General features: G+C 42.6%; 1 protein-coding gene across 4 annotated transcripts in view; it reads right to left on the reverse strand.

Moving 5' to 3' along the window:
* Positions 1–463: 463 nt before the first annotated feature.
* The window catches only part of RASGEF1C (RasGEF domain family member 1C), a 68,195-nt gene continuing 46,999 nt past the window's right edge, over positions 464–21,659 (reverse strand). For all 4 annotated transcript variants that reach the window (XM_085591310.1, XM_021552241.4, XM_021552242.4 and 1 more), the window contains 11 exons: positions 21,391–21,528; positions 16,752–16,964; positions 14,617–14,691; positions 11,223–11,318; positions 10,022–10,124; positions 9,842–9,921; positions 9,105–9,200; positions 4,616–4,711; positions 4,344–4,467; positions 2,247–2,319; positions 464–1,851 (listed from right to left, as the gene is read on the reverse strand). In XM_085591310.1, the coding sequence (XP_085447436.1) occupies positions 1,827–1,851; positions 2,247–2,319; positions 4,344–4,467; positions 4,616–4,711; positions 9,105–9,200; positions 9,842–9,921; positions 10,022–10,124; positions 11,223–11,318; positions 14,617–14,691; positions 16,752–16,964; positions 21,391–21,528 (1,119 nt within the window). In that variant the 3' untranslated portion in view covers positions 464–1,826. The remainder of the gene's footprint in view (positions 1,852–2,246; positions 2,320–4,343; positions 4,468–4,615; positions 4,712–9,104; positions 9,201–9,841; positions 9,922–10,021; positions 10,125–11,222; positions 11,319–14,616; positions 14,692–16,751; positions 16,965–21,390; positions 21,529–21,659) is intronic.

Consider the following 21,659-nt stretch of genomic DNA (forward strand, 5'->3'; position numbering starts at 1 on the left):
CTGCCTCAAGCCCTGTTTGCAAATCCAGAAGAATCCATCCTGCTCCGTTCGTAAGTGAATTCAGTGAGCCAGACTGGGCTCCCACAGGCCATAACCCAACACAGAACTGCTCTGCAGACACATCAAACCTGGAGAGAGCCACGCAGAGCATTCCCAGGCTGCTGCCCTCAAACACCAGCCTGCCCATGCCTCCAGGTCAACAGCTCACTCAGGCACAGACAACTCTGAGGCCTGGCAGAGGGAAGGAACAGTTCCAGTTTTCTGTCTGAATAGGCCAACACAGCCAGGTTTTGTGATTACCCTAATTTTTCCAAACACCACAGCCACTTGGAATCCCTTTGTGCTGAAATAAAATTGTTACTGATTTCAAAGAAAGGGTTGCATCCTTCTGTTGTAGGGAGAGAAGGACTGGAACATCTGAAAAGGTAGCACCAAGTCAGTAATAAAAATGCAAAGTTCAGTATGATGTGGCATTTAGGTTTCATTTAAGCTTTTTGAGATATTTTCTGGGGCAGTTAGGAACATTCCTTCCACACACAACAATAAGTCTACTGTTAGGGTTTAGTTTTGAATCTAATATGGTTCATTATCATTTAATGTATCTATTACAGTAGCACCTTGATTATTGTACAACTTTAAACACAAGACATAGTCCCTATTTCATGTTATCTGTAAGGAAACTGTGAACTTTACATCCTAAAAGTAAAAAAGACAAAAATGGTTATCTGTTAATGAATGACAAATTCTTTAGTGCATTCATTCCAGTCTGAAACCCTTTGTCTTATTAAAGCATACCGTGTAGTTCCCAAGTTCAGAGCAATTACCCCCCATCCTCCTAAGTACCATGTTACAAAATAAGCAGTACTATGTTAATTGGAACCTGATAGAAATGGTAATGCAGTACTTTTTTTCTTTGAGTGTGATAAAACCCCTTAAAAGATGCAACTCAGCATCAATAAATTTAGGGAATACACTACATACATTAAATAAAGGTAAATTGAGTCCAGACTTATTTGCTTCTTCATTCAACCTCAGAAGTGGTGGGGGTGTCTTGAAGCAGCACCATCAGCCCTTTGTGCCCTCCTCAGACTGGCCCAGATTCACAGTAAGGAAAGCAACAACAGCGGTGGGAAGATTAACTAAGCAAGAGTCACACTCCAGAATGTTCTCTGTAAAAATCCCTGGGCTCAGGACAATGTTCCCATGCTGACGTGGCCTGCATGTGACAGACGTGTATGTGAGAGGTGTCAGTCCTCGTCCCTGCAAGCTCCAACCTGCAGCAGTCAGTGCTTTGTTCAACAAGGCTGGGGGACTGCTAATGCAAGGTTAAGTTCTTTTTTCTTCATTCAGCAATTAACCAGATTGCTGTTGTCTGTCTTTGATTTAATTTTACAATCCTCAAAGGTTTAAAGAACTGCTGTCTGAAGCACCTGCTTCTGAAATACTCTTGTGTATTTTTACTTTCCTTTTTTGTATTTTTCCATTCTCTGTTGCAGTACCATGATTCTCCCTGCTCCTGGTTTTCTTGCATTTTCCTTCAGAGGCGAAATTACAGCGATCCTGACGCAGTTTGGGCACAGCCACAAATAGTCTGTTTGTCCTTCTTCTCTCTGTCTCATAGTTAGAAAAGCATCATTGTGCACACAGTTCTGTTGATTTCAGTGGATGAATCCAGTTCATCCATCATGTTAGGCAGTCAAAAAAACCCAACAAAAAAACTCAAACAAAAGAAATTGTCTAAATCCCAAACAGGCATCTTTGGAATCAGTAGTGCAAAATGTTTGCGGATTTCTTTTCCTTGACCTACTGCAATAATCTCTCAATCTTCAAGTCTTTCCTAAAATTGTGGATCTGTAAATGTAAAAGATAAGGACAGTTTTTTAAAAAGAGAGAATTTAAAGGTCTGAGTTGCTTTAATCACTCTCTTCATAGTCTCACTTATATCAAACCATTTCACATCTCTTAGAAGAGCTGTAAATCACTGGAAGATCCAATTGACCTGGGGCATTCTTCATCTGCATCAGGCTTGTCCATGGGTACAGCAAGCTAAGGGTATTCTTTACAGGGACGATAATTTGAGATTAAAATGAGCTTTTATCAGTGCAACCTTAGCTCTGCACATTAGTTTTAAATGGAAGAGACCCCTCTCAGGGGTCACAGCTTAAATACCTGCCCTTCACAAGCTTTGGTATCAGAGCAGCTGTTTGGAGGTACTTTAAAAATGAGCTGATAAAATGAGAGGTTACCTTAAGGATTTCCACCTGTCTTTTTCTGTCTGGTTTTCTGGGCTTTCACTTTCATAGGAAGCCAGATACAAACCTGGAAACAGTAATTATGTGTTATTTCCAACAGCATTGGTAACCCCCATCCCCCTGCATTCTTGTATGTCCTTTTGTACAACACAGGAAGAGAAACTGTAAAACTTCATGGTCCCTCAAGCAGCTGGTAATCAGTGGGACACTGATGTTTAGCACATCTACCTTGGAAAGCTGTTACATTAATTTTGATGGAACAATGGAGGAGCCCAGAGTTAAAATATGTTAGCATGACATTCTCATTACAATATTAAGCAGCTGAATGGTCTCTGGTTTTGCATACAGAGATCTGGGCACATTTCCTCATCACAGCACTGCTACTCAAGAGTTATATGAACTTTTTTAAAAAGAGACTGTGAGAGCTGACACCTGAACACATAAGCTTTTAAAAACTAAGGATATTCTCATCACCTAACACAACTTTATGTTCCTCAATCTTTTTAAAGCTTATGAGAACATGGTATCTTAAAAGGATACAAAATACCATCAAGGTAAGAGTGAGTTACAGAAACCAGAGAAGGAATACAGTGGAAGAAAATAAATCTGTCCTTCTCCCCCCTCCCCGCAAATCTTTACACTGTAGGATGCATTTTATGACACCAAAATTAATGTAGATTTTAGAGTCTCCTCTGGAAAAGCTGGCAGTGCATTAATATCTCACTGTCTTCACAGAATCACAGGCTGTAATTTGTGTTCACACACATTTCCTCATTTGACTGTTTTGTGATGCTTTTATTCTTTAATGCTGGAACCATCTCACCATTCAAGTTTGTGCTAGAAAAGCATTGTCTTTTAATATTCAAGTGTTGGCCACCATTCCTCCACATTGTGACAAGCACAGTACAGCTGCATTTCACATGCCACTGCTGAATCTCTCTCAGATATCTTCCCACCTTTCATTCAGGGCAGCTCTTTCTCCTCTGCACTATCCCTGGGTAATGGGGGTGGTTTCCTGTGACTTCTGCAAAGGGCATTTCACAAAAGCAGCATGAATATAGGGAAGGACATGAGGGAGAAAATCTGCATACAATTAGTGGGTTGAGGTCACTCATTTTTAGCCCAGTAGCCTGAAAACTGTACTCTTACCCTGACTTTTCTTTTCTGTCTCTTTAGAGCCTAAAACAAGAAGAAATGCCTTAATCCTATCTCCTTTTGATACATATTACTTTAATCATATTAATTATTCTATTTTGGCAGTCATTCTTAAGATTTAGGCAGGATTTTAGAAGCAGTACTTTGCTTTCTGAAGTAGTCTATGAAATAAAAACTGTCTGGTCTGATTACCTTGGATTAGTAGGGAAAACTGCCTATAGAATGAAGAAAAAATAAACCCACCACCAGAATAGCTTATGGGAAGGTTGTTATAGACAATTCTGTGTGTGACAATGTATAGAGAGGCAGCTGACACAAACCAGCATGAAGTGACACATACTGACATGCTGAATACCAAACTGACAAGGACACAAAAGTATAAAAAGACAATCAGAGAAATAATTTCAGAACAGGGCTTTCATAGCTACAGCTGAAATGAATAGAAAAGGTTTCTTCAAAAATTCTTTTCTGTACATAACATGTCATTGCTGTAGAGGAGGAAGTCAGCTGGACTCCATCGCCCTGAGCTGTGTTTACTGAAGAGATGGCAGTACTCATTTGTGAGAGAGATTAGCTCTGGTTCCATCAATCACAGAATGAGTGGCTAAGAGACAGCTGACATTCACAGGAGCCCATGACATGCTTGTGTGGCCTCAATTCGTGATTAAAAAAATAAGGCCACAATGGCAGCTTCCTAGACAGAGAATTATAGAGAAGCTACAGACAAGAGAAAAGCCATCAGGCAGCAGCTTCATGTGCTAGAAGGCTGTATTGGCAAAAACACACTGATAAACTGGGCATAAACAGGCTGTTTGGCAGGAAAGCCAGGAAACAGCTGGCACTGGTCAGTGAGAGAGATCACCAAAGAATGGATCAGTGTTAATTAGTAGTGATGAAGAAAGACCTTTTCAGTGATGAGTGATTGTACAGTCTTACCATCTTCAGTAAAAATGGGAGCAGTGTGCAAGTAGTGGATGATGTTAGGATCTTGCTCAAATGGACACTCCACTTGTTTCCATGTTATAAACTCTCCTACTTGCTTAGCCAGTTCCAGGAATTTCTGTAAACATAAAATCATTCCACTCAGATATAATAATATTACCTCATATTCAGTGCTGATGGTCTGCACTGAAAATAGCAGGCTAATAGTCTCAGATAGTCCCTTGGCTTTCAGAATGGGATAGGTAAAAACATTTCTCAGATCTTACTTCAAAGTTGACGTGTCCATTTGGAAGGCGATTAGCACATCCCTCATTCAAAAAATAAATGTCTTTGATCAATAGGCTGAAGAAGGGGATCACAATCTGTGGAGAGAAATGACACAACCATTATCTTTTCAGTTCAGTATTTTCTCTGCATGAAAGAACAACTCAATTGGGAGAGATGAGAATAGAGAAGTATTAACTTTTTGATGTGCTGTGCACTTGAAAAGCAGTACAGCTACAGGCCAGCAAAAGGGCAGTAGTGTCTAGAGAGACCTTCAGCCACCAGGAGAATGTATGCTGAGATGAAAGTGAACTGTACACAATGTTCACTGAGCACAACAACATGACTAAGAAAGTGCTAAAAGCCCAGTTTATTATCAACAACATCACTGTCTGATGACAACATCAGACAGCAAAGAGCAAAATAACATTGCAGAACTCTTCCCTTTCCTGTTGTGTCCTTATAAACAGAGATGTTGAACACACAAATTGAGCAATTTAAACACAGGTGGGAATCAAAGAACCAATATTGTCCCTGGACAAGGAAAGACAGCATAAAATTTGATGACCAAGGACTTGTCTACAAACAGTTAATCAGGAGCTGTTTCATTTTCAACAGCTCCATGCACAGCTACATCTTGAGGCATGTAATTTCCTTCCTGGTGCCTGATTAGTACAACCTGCTTCTCAAAATTAATCTGCAGACAACAGGACTGAAAATATTAAACTGGTTGACAGGAAACTGCTAACAGTAGCCAGAGAGACCACTGTAGTTCTCAAAACTAGCCCTGGCCATCATCCAGGGCAGAGTGGTCTATATCCAAGCCTTCCTCTAGCCCATCAGAGCTGGGTCATAATTTGCTATAAAAGAAGTCTGGATAGGACTCTTGAAATTGATGGAATTACAAGCAGGGATAAATAAATTTTATGCCAGATGTTCTACAGCAGAAAGCAGTAGAACAGCAGTAGGATATACTTCAGCACTCCTGAAGTGCATCTTCAACCTCAGCAGAGATCCAGAGCGAAGCAGATTCTCTCAGGGTCCTTTGTCTCACAGCTCAAAGGGAAAAGAAAGATAACAGTCAAACCTCAGCCTGCCCACCTCTCCAGCACTGACACTGTGACAACAAAAGGCTGCTTAGGGGGTTTAAGCTGAAGGTCAGCAGCTGCCTCTGTGAGAACTTTCCTGTGGCAGCAATGTCTGTCTTTTAAACCACCAAGTACAAACTTAACCACCATGAACATAAAAGAACACACACTGCATGGCAGTGGCCAAATGTTTCCACTGGTCTGTTTGTATATTAACTGAACTGGAGATTATTAAGCAGCACCAAAACTGAAGAGCCCCCATGACAAGAAAGAAGAGCCAAAAGAGCAATCCTTTAGCTAAGTATTTAATGTTATTCCGTCTCATGCTGTACATCAGCTGTAACAGGATATGAAATGGACCCAGAACAGGATTGGCAGCTGTTATTTTCCAGTCTACAGGGATGCTACAATGCTGTGATGCTCCAATGAGGGTGAACAAGCCATAGAAGTGAAAACACTGAGGCAAGGAGTCCACAAGCTACTGCCAGTGTGTTTTGTGAAAATGGAAGCCAATTTCTGTCCCAGGTAAATTACCATACCCAGTAAACTTTTAAAAATCTGCATCTCTCCTGGCTTTTTTATGGGACAGCCACAGATAAACTCTGTAATGTCACTGCAAACAGCCATAACAAAGCCTGGACGGATGCCCCAAGAGCCACTGGATACTTATCCTGATACATTCCACTGATGCAACTCAGGAATGAAAACAAAGCAGAGCCTTATCCTCCCAAAATGCTGAGCCCTCCAATTAGGATCAGGTGGAACAATTTCTAGTCAAACTGAACTAAGTGTGTTTCAGGATTTATTTTCATATTACCCAAACTAGATCAGTCGACCTACAGTAAAGAATACAACTCAATCCATGTGGTTTGTTTTCTACCAAAAATGATGATGACTTTGTAACCAGTGTGATCTCAAAAGGTGGGAAGTTACAGAGAGCTGGAGCCAGACACTGATTCCCAGCTAGAAAACACTGCCAGGTTCTGTCTACATAGTTTTGTTGCAGACAGATGTGAGCTTGTTCTGTCCTGCTCCACTGCCTGGGAGAAAGGTCAGCACCATTAGTGGTACTAAACATGAAGGAAAAGCCTTGCTGAGAGGAAAGCTACACAAATGTGGGCTGGATGCCAGGGTAATACAGCTGCAGAGCCCCCAGTAAGCTCTGAACATGGCAGAGTTCATTCTCATCTCATCCAAAAGGTGCTGAAAAGACATACCCAAGGATACCAATTCTCTACACATTTCCATGGAATTGTTGTATTTTGGTCACTTATTTATTTTCCCAATAAAATATATTACCATGTATGTAATTTCTGTAGGAAAAACAATAAAAGTGATTACAATTATACCCTAATACTGGTTTCATTCCAGGCACTTTGGTAGCATAAAACCTGGGTTAGTGCCAGAAACTCGTATTTCTCTCCATTTTTATCCCCCTTCCATGCCATCCAACCCATCTACATGCTGAAGGACAATTGCCTCCTGCAGAAAGAAGAAAGTTAATGAGATCTGACTTGTCCTTGCTCCACAGTATCAGACAGCAACAACACACTGGACTGTGCTGTACACACTCCCAACATTTCAAAGCCAGAGCTATGCCATGAGTACAATGCAGTTTCCCAGTGGAATGACTTCATTTTGGAGCTGTCACGGTCATTTGACTGCACAGGCAAAACCAGACTTGCTTACTAACCAGTACACCCCTCTGCAAGCATAATTCAGTTTGAAGATAAAAATTTTCTTCAGAGCAAGCTTTGCTATGAGTTTGCCAAGAAAAAATGTAACATCTTCTGTCAAAAAGATGTGATCATGTTCTTTTGGATGTGTTCAATTTCAATAAAACAAATAAATTATAATCTTGCTTCTAAAAAGGAACAAAATTCCTTAATCCTACAGAAAGCATTACATGATCTGCTGTATCTGACACTGTAAAATACCCAGTATGAGCTACCAAATCATATCCTGGAGCATTTTCCTGAACTAATGTTCTCTACACAAGGAAAACAGAATATGGGCTTTTTCTGATGTAAAATAGATTCCTTTCAGTCTAATAACCTCTCTGCCATCAGTATTAACCAGCTGGGGGTAGAGATATGACAGAGATTGCTAACTTCACAGGAAATTAAGTCAAACAATAAAGCAACTGGCTTGAATATCTATGATGGTTGCAGAAGAGCTAAACTGCAAAAGCATCTCAGACTGACAGGTCCTCACTGCAGTGTGTGAGAGTTGAAAGAATTGCTTTTCCAGTCACACACATCCAAATGATCTCTCCTTTGCATAGAGAAGTGCTTTTCAGAACAACTCGGTGTACTCCCATTGCAGCTGAGTCAGCCTGCCACCAGATGCTGATCTCATTTCACTGTAAATGCTTTGAGATTCCATTAGCTTCAGCAGATTTACATCAAATTTACAGGGGTGTGAGATTAGCATCTGGCCTGGCTCCTCTAGTGAAAGAATATTAAATTCCATATTGTGCTTGTTCATGCAGCATCTACTTTAGCTCTGCCATGCTTAGAGCAGAGATTACCCATTTATGACTATGGGCAATTGCAGTATAGAACACAAACCTTTTTTCACATACCAATAAATAAAGAATTGAATGGAGGAATAAGAAAGTTAACAAGAAACATTGGGGCACAAACCAGGAGGATCCTACACTCTTAACATCTTGTCAGTCTGATTTTTGCAGCATCAGTGACATGTCAGAAAGCCCCACATCTGCCATGAACACTGATAAAACACTTCAGTTCTTGCTCACTGAGATGGCAGCAACAACCAAATGAAATGAAAATTCACAAGGACAGAATATCACCCCAAATTTGCTGCAATGGATTTAGACTAGACTCCCTTGCAGGACTTGTGGTAAATCATCTTTCCCTGATGTAAATGGAGATCCACCTTGCCTCCATTGCTGTGCCCTTTGCTCTCCATCCCACCTCACACATCACACAATAGGGGCTTCTGTGCCAGAGCCTGGGGCACAGCTGTAACAAAGCACAGCTCCACCTGCGTCTGCCAGGCTCATGCTCCATCACCAAAATAAGTCTTTTCAGTCTGAAATACCTGTTCCATCAGGTTTATCAATCTGAACAATGTGAATTTTCCAGAGATGTAGAGACACTTGCTACAAAGCCCTCCATGCTGTGTGTCCTGCCCTCTCTAACCCTCCCAGTGTCAGACAGCAAGTCCACAAAGATTTGCTTTGATCCTATCCAGACTCTTTCAATCACTTTTTTTTTTTTTTTAATTTTTTCACATTTCCAGTTGCATTTTGAAGCACAGAGGCCTTGCACTGGTGACCCATGGAAGGGAGGAGAGCATCTGCATCAAGTGTAGGAGGCAGTGACTCTCAGCAGAGATGCACCCTCGGTGTGGAGGCGGGGGCTGTGGGCTCACCCACCTTCTCCCTGTTGCTGTGGGCGGTGAGGGACCGGTGGGCAGCTCCCCGCAGCGCTGTCCGGTAGTTGTAGAAGTTGCCAGTAGGGTCCATCTGGTGCTGTGTGCACAAAACAACACACACTGGTTAGAAAGCAGCCTGGGCCCTCTAAAGACAATTTTACACTCAGTTGTAGCAAACCATGAGCAGAGCAGAGCAGAGCAGAGCAGAGCCTCCATCTTCAAAATCCGGATGCCTGCAGAACCCAACGCACCAAAGATGCAATGAGAGGTCTACAGCTCATGGCTGCTTATACCTTTGATATTTCTACTGACAGCTTACCGAGCTTTTATGTGAAGAATAAGCACTGCACATTCTATGTGTGCCAGATCCTGGAATTCTCAATACAAAATACAGCCTTGGCTCTTCACTCAACGTATAGACTGGGAGCTTTACATTCAGCATTGTGCCCATGGCCAAACAAAACATGCATCAGTAGAAGCACTGTGGTGTACATATAGGTTCATACTTTGGGGTTTTTTAAATTCCCCTTGTTTTTTTGAGTACTCTGAATTCCCTCTGCATATCATCAGCTTTACACCTTCCTCACTACACCTGGCATATTTCAGCTTAAAATCAGGCTCTCTGCCCCTGAAATGTGTCTCCAGACATCTCGCACCTGGATAATAATGTAAAATTCCCAAACAAAAATATCCTGAATATAATTCAAGCAATGCATCAGGATTTTTTTTTTCTTTTACCTCCAGAATGAAAAATTTGGCTGTTTTCACTTTTGACCAAGTCTTCTTTAGCCTCGAAACTGGACTCATATTCATTCCAGCTATGAGTGAGAGAGAAAAAAACAGAGCCATTGATAAGAGCTAGGTTTCCTTTTTCATCTGTGACAGCTGATGGAAGACCCAGTTAGAAGCTGTACTTACAAATGATTGCCATCAGTGAATTAAAATTCCCTATGTTAAAGCACTCTCGGGCAACGTCAATGAAGAATTCAATGACTTGTGCTCGCTGTTTCTTTTTTGCAGGCTGTAAATTAAAATAAATGAGTATCAGTAATGAGCATATGCAGAATTGGAGGTCATCCTAATCATTTGTTCCATGCATAGTGGCTTCATGCACAGCTTGGGCCATCTGCTTTCAGTCACTGGCCCTAATTCTGTTCCAGCAATCCAGTGGATGCTGGTGACTGGCAGCCTCTGAAATCAAAGCTTTCACTGCAGTGACACCGAAGAAATTCACAGCAATTCCCAGCCCCAGTGACTGTCTCAGTGCTGGAACACGCAGCCCAAGCAGCCCTGAAGCAGAGCCTCAGCTCCATGCCGGCCTCCCTGGAGTCAGTGGGATCAACAGCACAGACTTCCCTAAGGGCAGGATTTCACACCCCTGTACCAGCAGCATCTTTGTCTCAGAAAGAGCTTGTTTCATTGCATTAATCCCTTTCCCCTCTTCTATCCCTTCAGCAATACAGCCAGACCAAATGCTACCATTTTAAAAACCCATTTTAATTGGACTGGAATCACCCTATCTTTTCCAAAGATGATCTTCAAATGGTAATTCTTATGTGTCATAGGCTGGCTCTTAAACTATTAGTGGCTCTTAAAACTATTAATATTCCTCCTTTCCATACCTTTTTCAAAGAGGAAAACATTAATTTCATTTTGATGGGACCAAGTTAAACAAACTAAAACCACTACAAGTTAAGGCACAACAGAAATAACTACACTAGTGGGCAGCAGGACAGAGAGCCATGCAGTGGGAATTCACCCAGCAGATCTTTAGGATGACAGATAACAAATATGGCACTGCTAGAATCTTTGCTGGCAGAAATCTCACAGGATAACTCAAGGCTTTTTTTTCCTCTCTTTTTCCCTGCAGGGTTCATTATTCCACACTGTGCTTCTACTACATCAAGAGAACAGTGCATTCCCCTGTGTGCCACCACCTCTGTTTTGCAATATGTTTGTCATTTATCAGGTCTCTTCTGCAAGTGCAACACTACTAAAACTTACCATCAGATGCTTAGCTGGGTCATAAGAAATAAATCCCCAGGATTGCTTATTAATATAAAATCTCAGAGTGGTACTTCAGGTATGTGGTAAAACGTGGCACATACTTGTAACTTACCATGCAAATTTCTGTTGCTACGAGATAGCAGAGTCTATTGAACCATTTCACATAGGCCTCAAGGTTACTCGTCTTCTTCTGTTCACTGAAACAAGTCTGGGGGGGAGAAAGCAGAGAAAGATAGAACCGTGTTCCAGTCAGACACCTGATCACTAGGATAAATACTGCACAAAGGTAATCACTGGCCACATCTCTCTCTTGCTCATGGAAGCCTGTGCATTTAAGGGCCCCTTTTAAAAATCCTGTGAATACCTGGGTGTGTCACACTGCACAATTGACACTGGTGTCCAGAAAGCAGCCCCATTTGCCTGCAGCAAGTGTTCACTGGGAGTCTGCACGGACCCTTGTTCACTGGGATGTGAACAGCTGAGCCATTGCAGGATTCTGACATCAACAAGGACATGCAGATAAAATAAGACAGGCACAGTCTTCCACAGCAGGCTCAGTTTGTGACTTTGATTCCAGGATTTCCTCCGCCTCAGCAAATAAAATCACCAACAGCCCTTTTCTGGAGGGGAGGGACCAGAATTTAGTGAAGTGTACAAGAGATAAACAAGGGAAAACACAGTTCTGGCTGATTTTTTGTGGAAAAAAACCACTATTTTCCTTAGTGAGTTTTCAGAAAAATGGATTCTTAGCAACCAGATTTGCCTGGATGGCTGTGTTTGATCAGGTCACTTACATGTCAGAGGCACTTCATTGATAAGAGCCATTACAAGAAGGATATTTTTCACTTATTTATATAAAACTTAACATAAATTCCCATAACTGATACAGGCTATGTGAGCAGATACTTGGCTGAATTCTTCCAGTTCCATTTTCATGAACAGAAAATTTGACTTCTGAGGAGTGATAGGTCAGTTCACACAGCCTGAATGTGTTGCATGGGATTGTAAGAATTTAAGAGATTTGCCCAGCTTTAAACTCTTAGACAATCCATCTAGGACACAGCTCTCTAAAGTTCCAGAGATTTGTCTGAACATTCAGTACCATCCACTAGAGGGTACCAGAGAATACTGATTTTTGTTTTATTAGGTCGATCATTTCCCAGAGGTACCATAAACACACGCCACTAAGAGGAAAGTCATAATGCATAATCCATCATGGGATCACCCATATTATGTAAGGTAAACCAGTGACTAAGGACCCCTTCGGAAATGTGGCTTAATATGATTCCCCAGGTAACTCAAAGTAAGAAAATATTCACCTGTGATTCTGTATACACACATGTTTAAGAGCAGAAATCACAGTACCATGTTATGGAGGAGCAAAGCCTAACAGAACTGAAATTCTGAGCCACTTTATGAATAGACTACAAACACAATAAAAGTGTATTTTTAAAGCATCTCAAAAGTAAATGTTAGCAAGCAGCATGTAAATATCAAAAAACCAAAGGGAACCCAAATCAGCCCCAGTCTAACCATAGGAGCTGCTTTTCATGTGCTCTGTTTCTTGTTTCCTATTACAGTAAAAACTACACAAAACCCAGGTTTTGGTCTGAAAATAGTATTTCCATCTCAGAACTGATGTCCTGTGCCAGGGCATAAGAGCCACAGCTAATAAGGCAAAACTTGTGAAAAATGTGCAACACTAAAGTGGAGACAGACTGCTTTTTAAAGGTTAAGCTTTATAAATGGCAGCAATATTTAGCACCTCCCAAGCATCTTCCATCTGCAGCTCAGAATGCTTGATAAACATTCATAAGGGAAGCCTTTTGAAGCCCTCACGCAAGAAAGATGTTTAATATGATCTCCAGCTGGAGGGAATTCAGACCTGAGCCAACTCCCTGTGTTTGACAGGGATATTCTTCATGGGTCAGGGGATATGAATCCACATAAGGTTTGTGCTACTTTGTCCAAAGATGTGTCCAGAGAAGAGCAGAGGAGCTGGGGCAGGACATGGGGCACAGATCTGAGGAGCAGCAGCTGAGGGAGCTCAGCTTGGAGACAAAAAGGGGAAACCTTGCCCTCCACAGCTCCATGGAAGGAGGTTGTAGGGCAGGGGGGAGTTTGTCTCTTCTCCCAAGTAACAAGCAGCAGGTCAAAAGGACATGCCCTCAAGTTGTGCCAGAAGAGGTTTAGAAAAATTTATTCACTGAAAGGGTAGTTGGGCATTGAAACAGGCTGCCCAGGAAAGTGGTGGAATCACCATCCCTGGAAGTGTTAAAAAAATGCATGGATGTGGCACCCGGGGACATGGTTTAGTAGTGACCTTGGCAGTGCTGGGTTAAGGGTTGGAGTCAATGATCTTGGAGGTCTTTTCCAACATAAACTATTTTGTGACTCTGTGTGCAATGCTCTCCCCCTGAGCTGTGTCTTGGCACAGAAGCTTTTCTAAATTAACCACATAGAGCATGAAGAAGAGCTCCAGACTACCCCCACTGTGATCAGCCTTGCTGACTTGAAGCCCAGGTTGCTGAAATCTCACTGTGGCTGGTTTGGCATCTTGTGTTTCTAACACACATTTGCTGCCTTTGATCTCCTTTCTAAGGAATATGATCAATGCCCAGAATACCTGGGAACTCCATCTCTGCCTATTTCCCTCATCCTGAAAAAAACTGCAGAATCTCCACAAGTCCAAGGAGAGGAAAGGGCCCAATATTGCATGTTTCATCCATCCATCCATCCATCCATCCATCCATCCATCCATCCATCCATCCATCCATCTTTTCACCATTACAAGCTATTTTGGTGCTCTTTGTGCAGAACTACAAACACGGATCTTCCTGGTACCTTTGGCATCCAGTGAGGAAATTCAGCCATTGATGTATGATCTCAGTGGGAATGTATACACAGTTCAGGGCAAGAATTTTCTACCCTTTCTTTTCAGACAGCATGTGAAATCTCTGACTCTCCAGCTAGGAAGCATCTTTCCTTTTTGAGACACTCACTGAAATGTTACTTCAAACCTCAGGGGAATCAGTGGAAAGACTCCAAGTGGCTTTCACTGCCTTTGGATGAAGCCCTGATCAGGCACTCTGTTCCCTGTGGTGCTTTGGGTTATTGTGTAGAGAGAGAAGAGTTGATTCATGGTGCACTGACTCACTGCTGTGGTGTCTGGGCACACACTGAGGCTGTTACATCACATCCCGAGCCTTTAGCCCTTCACCAGAGCAGCAGCCATTCCCTGGCTGTGCACAGCCACAGCCAAAGCAGCCTGGGAGGAAACAAGGCCAAAAGCACACCAGGGTGGTGGCCAGGTTGTCACCAGGGAGGAATGGCAGTGACCTGCCAGTGAGAGCTCTGCCAACAGGTTCCCATCCTTGCCATGACAACACAGGTCACCAGCTGGCCTGGCCCATGTCAGCTTGGGACTCGGGCCCTGTCTTGGGGACCTCGTCACACCTGGACAAACTGGGGTCACAGGAGACACTTTGTATGTGGAGAAACCATACCTTGGTGCTGTCCAGAGGGTCCTTATGTACAAATGCCTGCACAAACTCCTCGGGTCCAATGTGACTTAGTCTTTCCTGTTGAGAGTAAGGGAGTGGGAAGAGAGAGGGAAAAATAAGAAAGCACCCCAGAATACCTTCTGTTTCTCTTGATAAAACAGCATAATTTTCTGTCAGCTCTGAGTGGTGTCACTGAACTGGTAGACAGCCAACTAACTGGACATTAAAATTCATAACAACAATTAGAACTATGTCAGCAGAAAGATGAAAATTAGAATAAATACGTCTCATTACTAACAAGCCACAGTAAGAGTCCCCTCCACTACACTGGATGCACAGGGCCTCATCTGGGAGCCAGCAGACATCAGTTCTGTTTGCTGTGGTGCAGCATCACTCAAAAGCCAAGTTGCTGCAATGGCAGCAATGCTGTTATCTGGAGTTCACAGCATCCTCTGCTCAGGTGCCCACACAGGGCTCTGCCCTGGCTCCCTGCCCACTGACCCTCAGGAGCTGCCCCGGGGTGCTGGCTCTGGGTCACTGGCTAAGGAAGGCACTGAGGATGCACATGAACCATTAAAGGCTTTGCTTACACTGGAGAGTATCACAGGCAGTAAGCAAAACAAGCATAAAGTATCCAAATCTCTCTTAGCAAAAGAGAAGCCACCTCCAGCAGCTCCTGAAAAAACGTGGCAACTCCAACAACACACTGACTTTCCTGCTAGGTTTTTCATTCTCCTTAAACATGTTTATTAGAAAAATAAATATTTTCAGGAGGTTGTAGGCCACAAAGGTATTTCAGAGGAGGTATTTTGGAATTCCTACAGTCCAAACTTAGAATATTCAAGCAACAATAACATAAATGGTAATTCTAGTCAAGGCAAAATTTTATGTTTAGTCCTATGCTTTTTCACTGGGCCTCTCACCTTAACACTGATAACTGTATAGGGTTCTTACTAATCAATAACTGTTTTATATAAGTATCAAATAATTCTTACTAACAAATAAGCATCAGACAGTTTCAGTGCAGAGCACTGGATGTATCAGACAGAGCAATGAAAGAGAAGGTAGAGAAAATTGATTACAGTACAGTGGAATTAAAATCTCTAGCTGCTTCTGTTTTAAAAAGGAAGTGATGCCTCAGTTACAGGGAATTTCCCCTTGGAAGACAGCTGTGCTGTGGAAGAGGAAAAAAACAAAAGCAAGAAAAAATTCCACGCAAAAGGTTTTCCACTCTCTGGCTTAAGTTATATAAAGCAAAGGGAGGCAAAGTTGCATGTTCTGAAAACTATCCATTCTACTTCCTGACAAATGGAATATGAACTATTTTCAGAAATCCAAAGGCTGATTTCCTAATACTCATTCCAACCCACAGTGCATTTCATGTTTTGTTTTTCCATCCCTCCCCTGAAGGATGAAGAGTCCACAGGAGGACAGGCAGCAGGGCCCCAGAGCAACAAGAGATCTGCAGATGGCAGCAATGTTTTATGTTCTCTGTGCACATCCAGCAGGTCTGTGGGGAGGACCTGACCCTGGGAGAAGGGTGTGCAGCACAACAGCACATCCAAGGCTTCAGCACTGCAATTTCTCACACAAGAGCCTGTTTGGGAGCAGACTGCAGCCCAGCAGAGAGGGAACAGCAGGAATTTGTGGGGGTGGTATCTGCACACCCTTATATGTCCATGCACAAAATCCCAAAGGGGAGAATGAAAGGCACATCAGACAACCCACTGCTTCACGCATCTGGAGAAGTGGATTTGAACTGCTAAAATTTATTTCAAATTTATAAAAGGGTTAATGACCAGCCATTTCAATAGCTCCTGCAGACCTTGTGGGGCTCTGAGCATCTTATAGAAGTGACATTCCTGAGACCTGACTTTGCTGGGATAGGATTCTCATTTCACAAATAAACAAGCTGAAGTACAGTGACCTGCTCCAAGCTGCATAGGGACACTCTGATATATAGTTTGCTTCCCAAGCATCTCTTAACCTGTCAAACCCTGCCTCCTGCTGCAGTGCTGATACAGCATGGGATAGGCTGCAGCAGTGCAGACATTTTCTGGTTATGTCTGGAATACTTAGCAGCTGATGGCTTAAAATAACATCTCTGGCTGCAGAAGTTGGGAACCATTCCCACTTACCAGCTCCACATGTGTCAGCTGCTGAGCCAGGGTGTAAGGGTCACTGCAGACGCTCAGGATTTCTCTCTGAATTGATGGAGGTTTAGTTTTAAAGGCAACCAGCTTATCAGAGACAGCAGTACTGATCTTGACAATCCCTTCTTGCCCATGGCTGAGGGTTGCAAGCTTCTGATTCAGGGCTTGCAAAAGCTGATTCATCTTTTTCCAGTAAGCCTGGAGAGATAGGGAGAGAAACATAAGCCACCCAGAAAACATGACATAGGAGTGGTTTTTTGTGCTGAATTTTGCTTTCTGCAGAATACTCCTAAGCCAGCAACAGGTTACCATTTTATCTCCAACAAGCCTATTTCAGAATAACCAGTTGGCTTAATTACAATTCTGTGCTTCTGGACACAGAGACTGCAGTCAAGAGAAGAGGCAGGCAGGACTGGTGGGTTGGGCTGGCACTGATATTCCACATTCCTGCCAACATCAGGTTCAAAGGAGAGGAAATGCTACCACATTGCCAAAAGCTACTGCAGCTTTCTGGAGCACAGCAGCTTTTGGTACCTATCTTTTATGCCAGCTACATTTTGGTTGAGAACTCTACCTGTCAATGCTGCTTTGTCAACTCTTATTTATTAGGAATAAGAAATGTTTCTAATGTTATTTCTCCATCCTTTTGACCTGAATGCAGAAGAAGCTCACAGCTGCTTGCTACCCAGCTGGAGTGGCTGGGGTGTTGTGTAGCTTGGAGTATTTAATATCCAAATGTTAATTGCTAGTGAAGGAAGCTCATATTGTATTCCAAGCACAGCCATGTGCTCAGCAGGATCATCATTACCAACTTGCCCAGGTTGTTCTCAGAGCAACTCTTTAGAGACAATGAGTGGAGTCTCTGGCCATGGAGGATGGGCTGACAGATGCAGACATCACAAAACTGAGATAACAGAACTGGTGGATGGGTTCTAAGGATAAGATTAATTGGAAATGTCCTTGGCTAGACTGTAGCTCACTACAAAGAACAACACACCTGTGTCATGTCCCAAGCTAGATGCAGCTCAAGTGAGCCTTTGGGAAGTAATCCCATGGTTTAGATCCAGCCTTGTCTTCAGAGTTTTGTAGGCTGTGGATAGTGTTCAGTGCTAGGCATTGAAAGCATCCATGTTTTAAGTGTTCACAGAACCTGAAACCAGAGTCAGTGATCTTCCCAGCTGCACAGAATCCAATCTGCAGACTGGAGATAGCACCTCCTCCTACTTCACAGTGAAGAATAACTTCTCACATCTACTCTCTCTTAATTACAGGGTATGAAAGGCTGGAGACCTTTAGAACATCCCAAGTGCTTCAACTTTTGCCATAACACTGAAACTTTGATGCAGCTTTCTAACAAGTTTCACATTGCTCCCTTGGACTCACATTGCTCTCCTTTCACTTAAGGAAGATGCCCTCTTGAGCTGGGCTAGAATATGAACCAGATAAGCAGGATAAGTCAGGCTCTTTTCTGTAAAACAGAGCTGTTAAGTCTGAAATGAAGCCAGAACCAAGAGAAGGCAGGAGGGACATGTCTTGGAGAATGACAACACACAATGTATTTGGAATCAAATCCCAAAGATGGAGTGAAAATTGACTACGGAAAACCCCACTCCTTCAGTTTTTATTTGTTACTGATGTATATTAGTTCCAAGAAAGGCCTTCTTCATGTAAATCCTCATGTCAACAGATGGCCACACTTTTGATTAACAAAGACTGTTCTGGACCCAAACTACTGACCACCATCTAAATATTTCTCTGTTTTACTTCCAGATGTGTTTGCAAATCCCAACATATCTTATGAAGCTCTGTGAACACAGTGTGATTTTTCAGTGAAAAATAGGGAGTTATTTGGCATTTTGTGAACTTATTTTGTAAATGGGAAACTCAGTTTTTTGGGGGTGAGGGGACAGCACTGAAAGCCAAGCCTTCTAATGAATAAAAAACATCTGGCTAAAAGAACTTGGCTGGAAACCCAGCTCTTCTTTCTAAAAGGAGTTTGGATGAAAAATCTTGGACCAGCCATGTCTATGCAGCAACAAATTCTTCATAGTTTGGACAAAAAGTCAAAAAGCTGCATAAAATTGCTTGAAAGACATGCATATTAGCCAGTCTTCCAAGAAATCTTTATCAAGAGATCTAGTTTCACCTAATTTTGTAGGGAATATGACACAAAAAATAGATATGGACAACAGTAAACAAAAACTCAGGTAAGCCAACCACCTAATAAAGAATGAAAAAAAAAGAGACACAGTTAAAGGACACAAACAATTACACAGAAATCAGCTCTTGAAGAGACTCAATGGAAATCAGTTGGGTGCACCCTTGCTTAGAAAGCCTTTCTGTGCACATTGAGAAAGAAATTAACAAAAATAAAAAAATCCTTCTTTTGCCCTTCTAAAAGCCTTTCCTGCCTTCTTTAAACGACATCCACTAACTGAAAACAACATTGTTCATTACCTTCAGCGTGCTGGTAATTATCTTGCCACAAAGTGACCCCCCACTGTATAGGGGCTGCATGCTGGACTTATCAACCAATTTCACTTCACTGCCACATTAACAGTCAAAAGAAGCACACTACTGTTTAATATTTAAAGAAAATGTTTCGTTCTTAACTAGGAAAGTTCCTCTGAAGACAGCAGGTCTCAGCAGGTGGCTTAGGAGCTCAAATTTTAATTAAAATTTCTAACTCTAAATGCAAATCACAGCACTTACTAAGAAATGCTTCTCAGCATGGACACCTTTATAAGCACATCACAGCCTTTAGAAAGTGGACTCTACAAAGAAGAGGAGCAGACACTGCAGGGGAAAATCCTGCACTGACCTACATGGACTGGATGACATCACAAATCTTTCAGTCTTTAACTTCTGTGGTTCACAATGGGAACAAGTTTCTTCCAAAAAACTAATGGTCACCATCACTCTTCAGTCCTGTCCCTTAAAAAAAAGGAAATTTGCATTCGGAGGACATGAGCTGTTTCTTAATTAATTATTGATTTTGCTCAGGCATAATCACTTGCAATTACAGCACCTAGTAATATCTGAAAAACAGTAATTTGAAACTAATGTAGTCTGAGGCCCCCCAGGGCACCCACAAGGATTTGTTCACAGCTGTGCACGCTCGAGACCAAAGGTGTGCAGTGCTTGCTCAGGTTAGGCACATAAACCACTGCTTTGCATGCAGAAAGTTGATTTATAGCATTTATGGTTCTTCACCAGGGCAACTTCTGCTGCTAAAGAGCACATGCTAAGTCCCTGTTCTCCACCCTTTGGTTCCTGCTCTCCAGTGGACACAATTCTAGTGGGTTTGTATTGATTTCCCTCATTTCTGATGCTGAAGGGCTGCAAGGCATCTTTTGCTGTGCCTGGCCAGGAGCAAGGCCGTTGCCTCTTTTCCTTGAGGGAATTCTACTACTCTGGTAAATGGAACTAAAGCCACTTTGGCTCTTTCTGAGTTTTTTTTGTTGCCTTCACCTCCACCGTGTCTCACAGCTTCCCTGTCCAACCCCTTCTCTCCCATGGGCTGCCCAGCCCAGTCAATCCATGCCAGCCTACAGCTCCCTGGAAGTGCCAGACATGCTGCCAGCCCAGGCCAAGAGCAGCTGTTTCCATTTAGGACGTATTTCATGCACACAGGAGAGCCCAATTTCCATTTCTGTTGTGCTGCAGCCCTGCTAATTCCTTCTGTCCTCTCTCCTCTCTCTCATCCTCATGGGTATGTTCTTGTTGTTCTACTGGACTGCACCCCTCTGTGGCTCGAGGCCAGGCCTTCATGTAGCCAGTGGAACTGAATTTTTCCATATCCCACAGTTAACCTAGAAGTAATTAGAGACTCTCAGTGTACTATTTGCTTATTATTTTCATGAATTTTGTGGTCTTTTTAATGTTTCCGAATTAACTGATGGGGTTCACCCACCTGAATTTGCAAGCAGGTCTCCCAGAGCTCCATTCACTGTGACTCACTGTGCCACACACAGAGCTCACATATTTGAGCACCAGGACCATACAGACCTCTAGCCTGATTCTGTGCTCAACAGGCCACACACTGCTTTCTTCTGCCACCTCCCTGCTCCCAGACAAGCTACATGTCCACTAATATTAGTATTTTCTTTAAATATAAGAACTTGGATCCAGAGAAGCTGTGGATGCCCCACCCTTGGAAGTGTTCAAGGCAGGGTTGAACAGGGCTTGAAGCAGCCTGGTCAAGAGGAAGGTGCCCCTGCCCATGGCAGGGATGTGGAACAAGATGGTCTTTAAAGTCCCTTCCAACCCAAAGCAGTCTGTGATTCTATGACTGTAACTTGGGTGATCACAGCTCTGCTGCAATTTGAATTGTCACCAGCACATTCAGTCTATGCTATGCCTTCACACATTCCTTCTATAAAATGGGAATGTTGTTATCCTACAATTCAATGTGCAGAAGATAAATTCTAATGCTCACTGCTCCAGGAGCACCTAAAGAGAGATGTGGGATGATACTACAGGTTTTACATTATTGGAGAAAAGAACTCTGGGAGTATCCAGGAAGAGGCATGGGACAGAATGCAGAAAAAAGAGGAAAAGGAGGAACCAAGTGGGAAAATGAACTTAATGTATCAGCAGAACATCCCAAGTCAGGCATCCTCACCTCATCACATGGAGCTATCCTGTGAATCATGTCTTTGAGATGGCCAATCATCCGCTCTTCCTGAAAGTCATAGGGGAATGTCTCTGTCCACTCTGTCAGCAACTGTAAGATTTTGGGTCCAAATTTTCTGATTCGAGCCTGAAATGCAAACCATTGAATGATGCTCAGGGACTGAAACATGTTTATTCATTAAAGTCTCCCACTGTGTGTGTCACTGAACGCGGGGCCAGGTTTTCAAAGAAGGCATTTGTGTTGCACCTGCAAAACCT

This window comes from Lonchura striata, chromosome 13 (assembly GCF_050655825.1).
Source record: "Lonchura striata isolate lonStrDom1 chromosome 13, ASM5065582v1, whole genome shotgun sequence".
NCBI classification, from domain to species: Eukaryota; Metazoa; Chordata; class Aves; order Passeriformes; family Estrildidae; genus Lonchura; species Lonchura striata.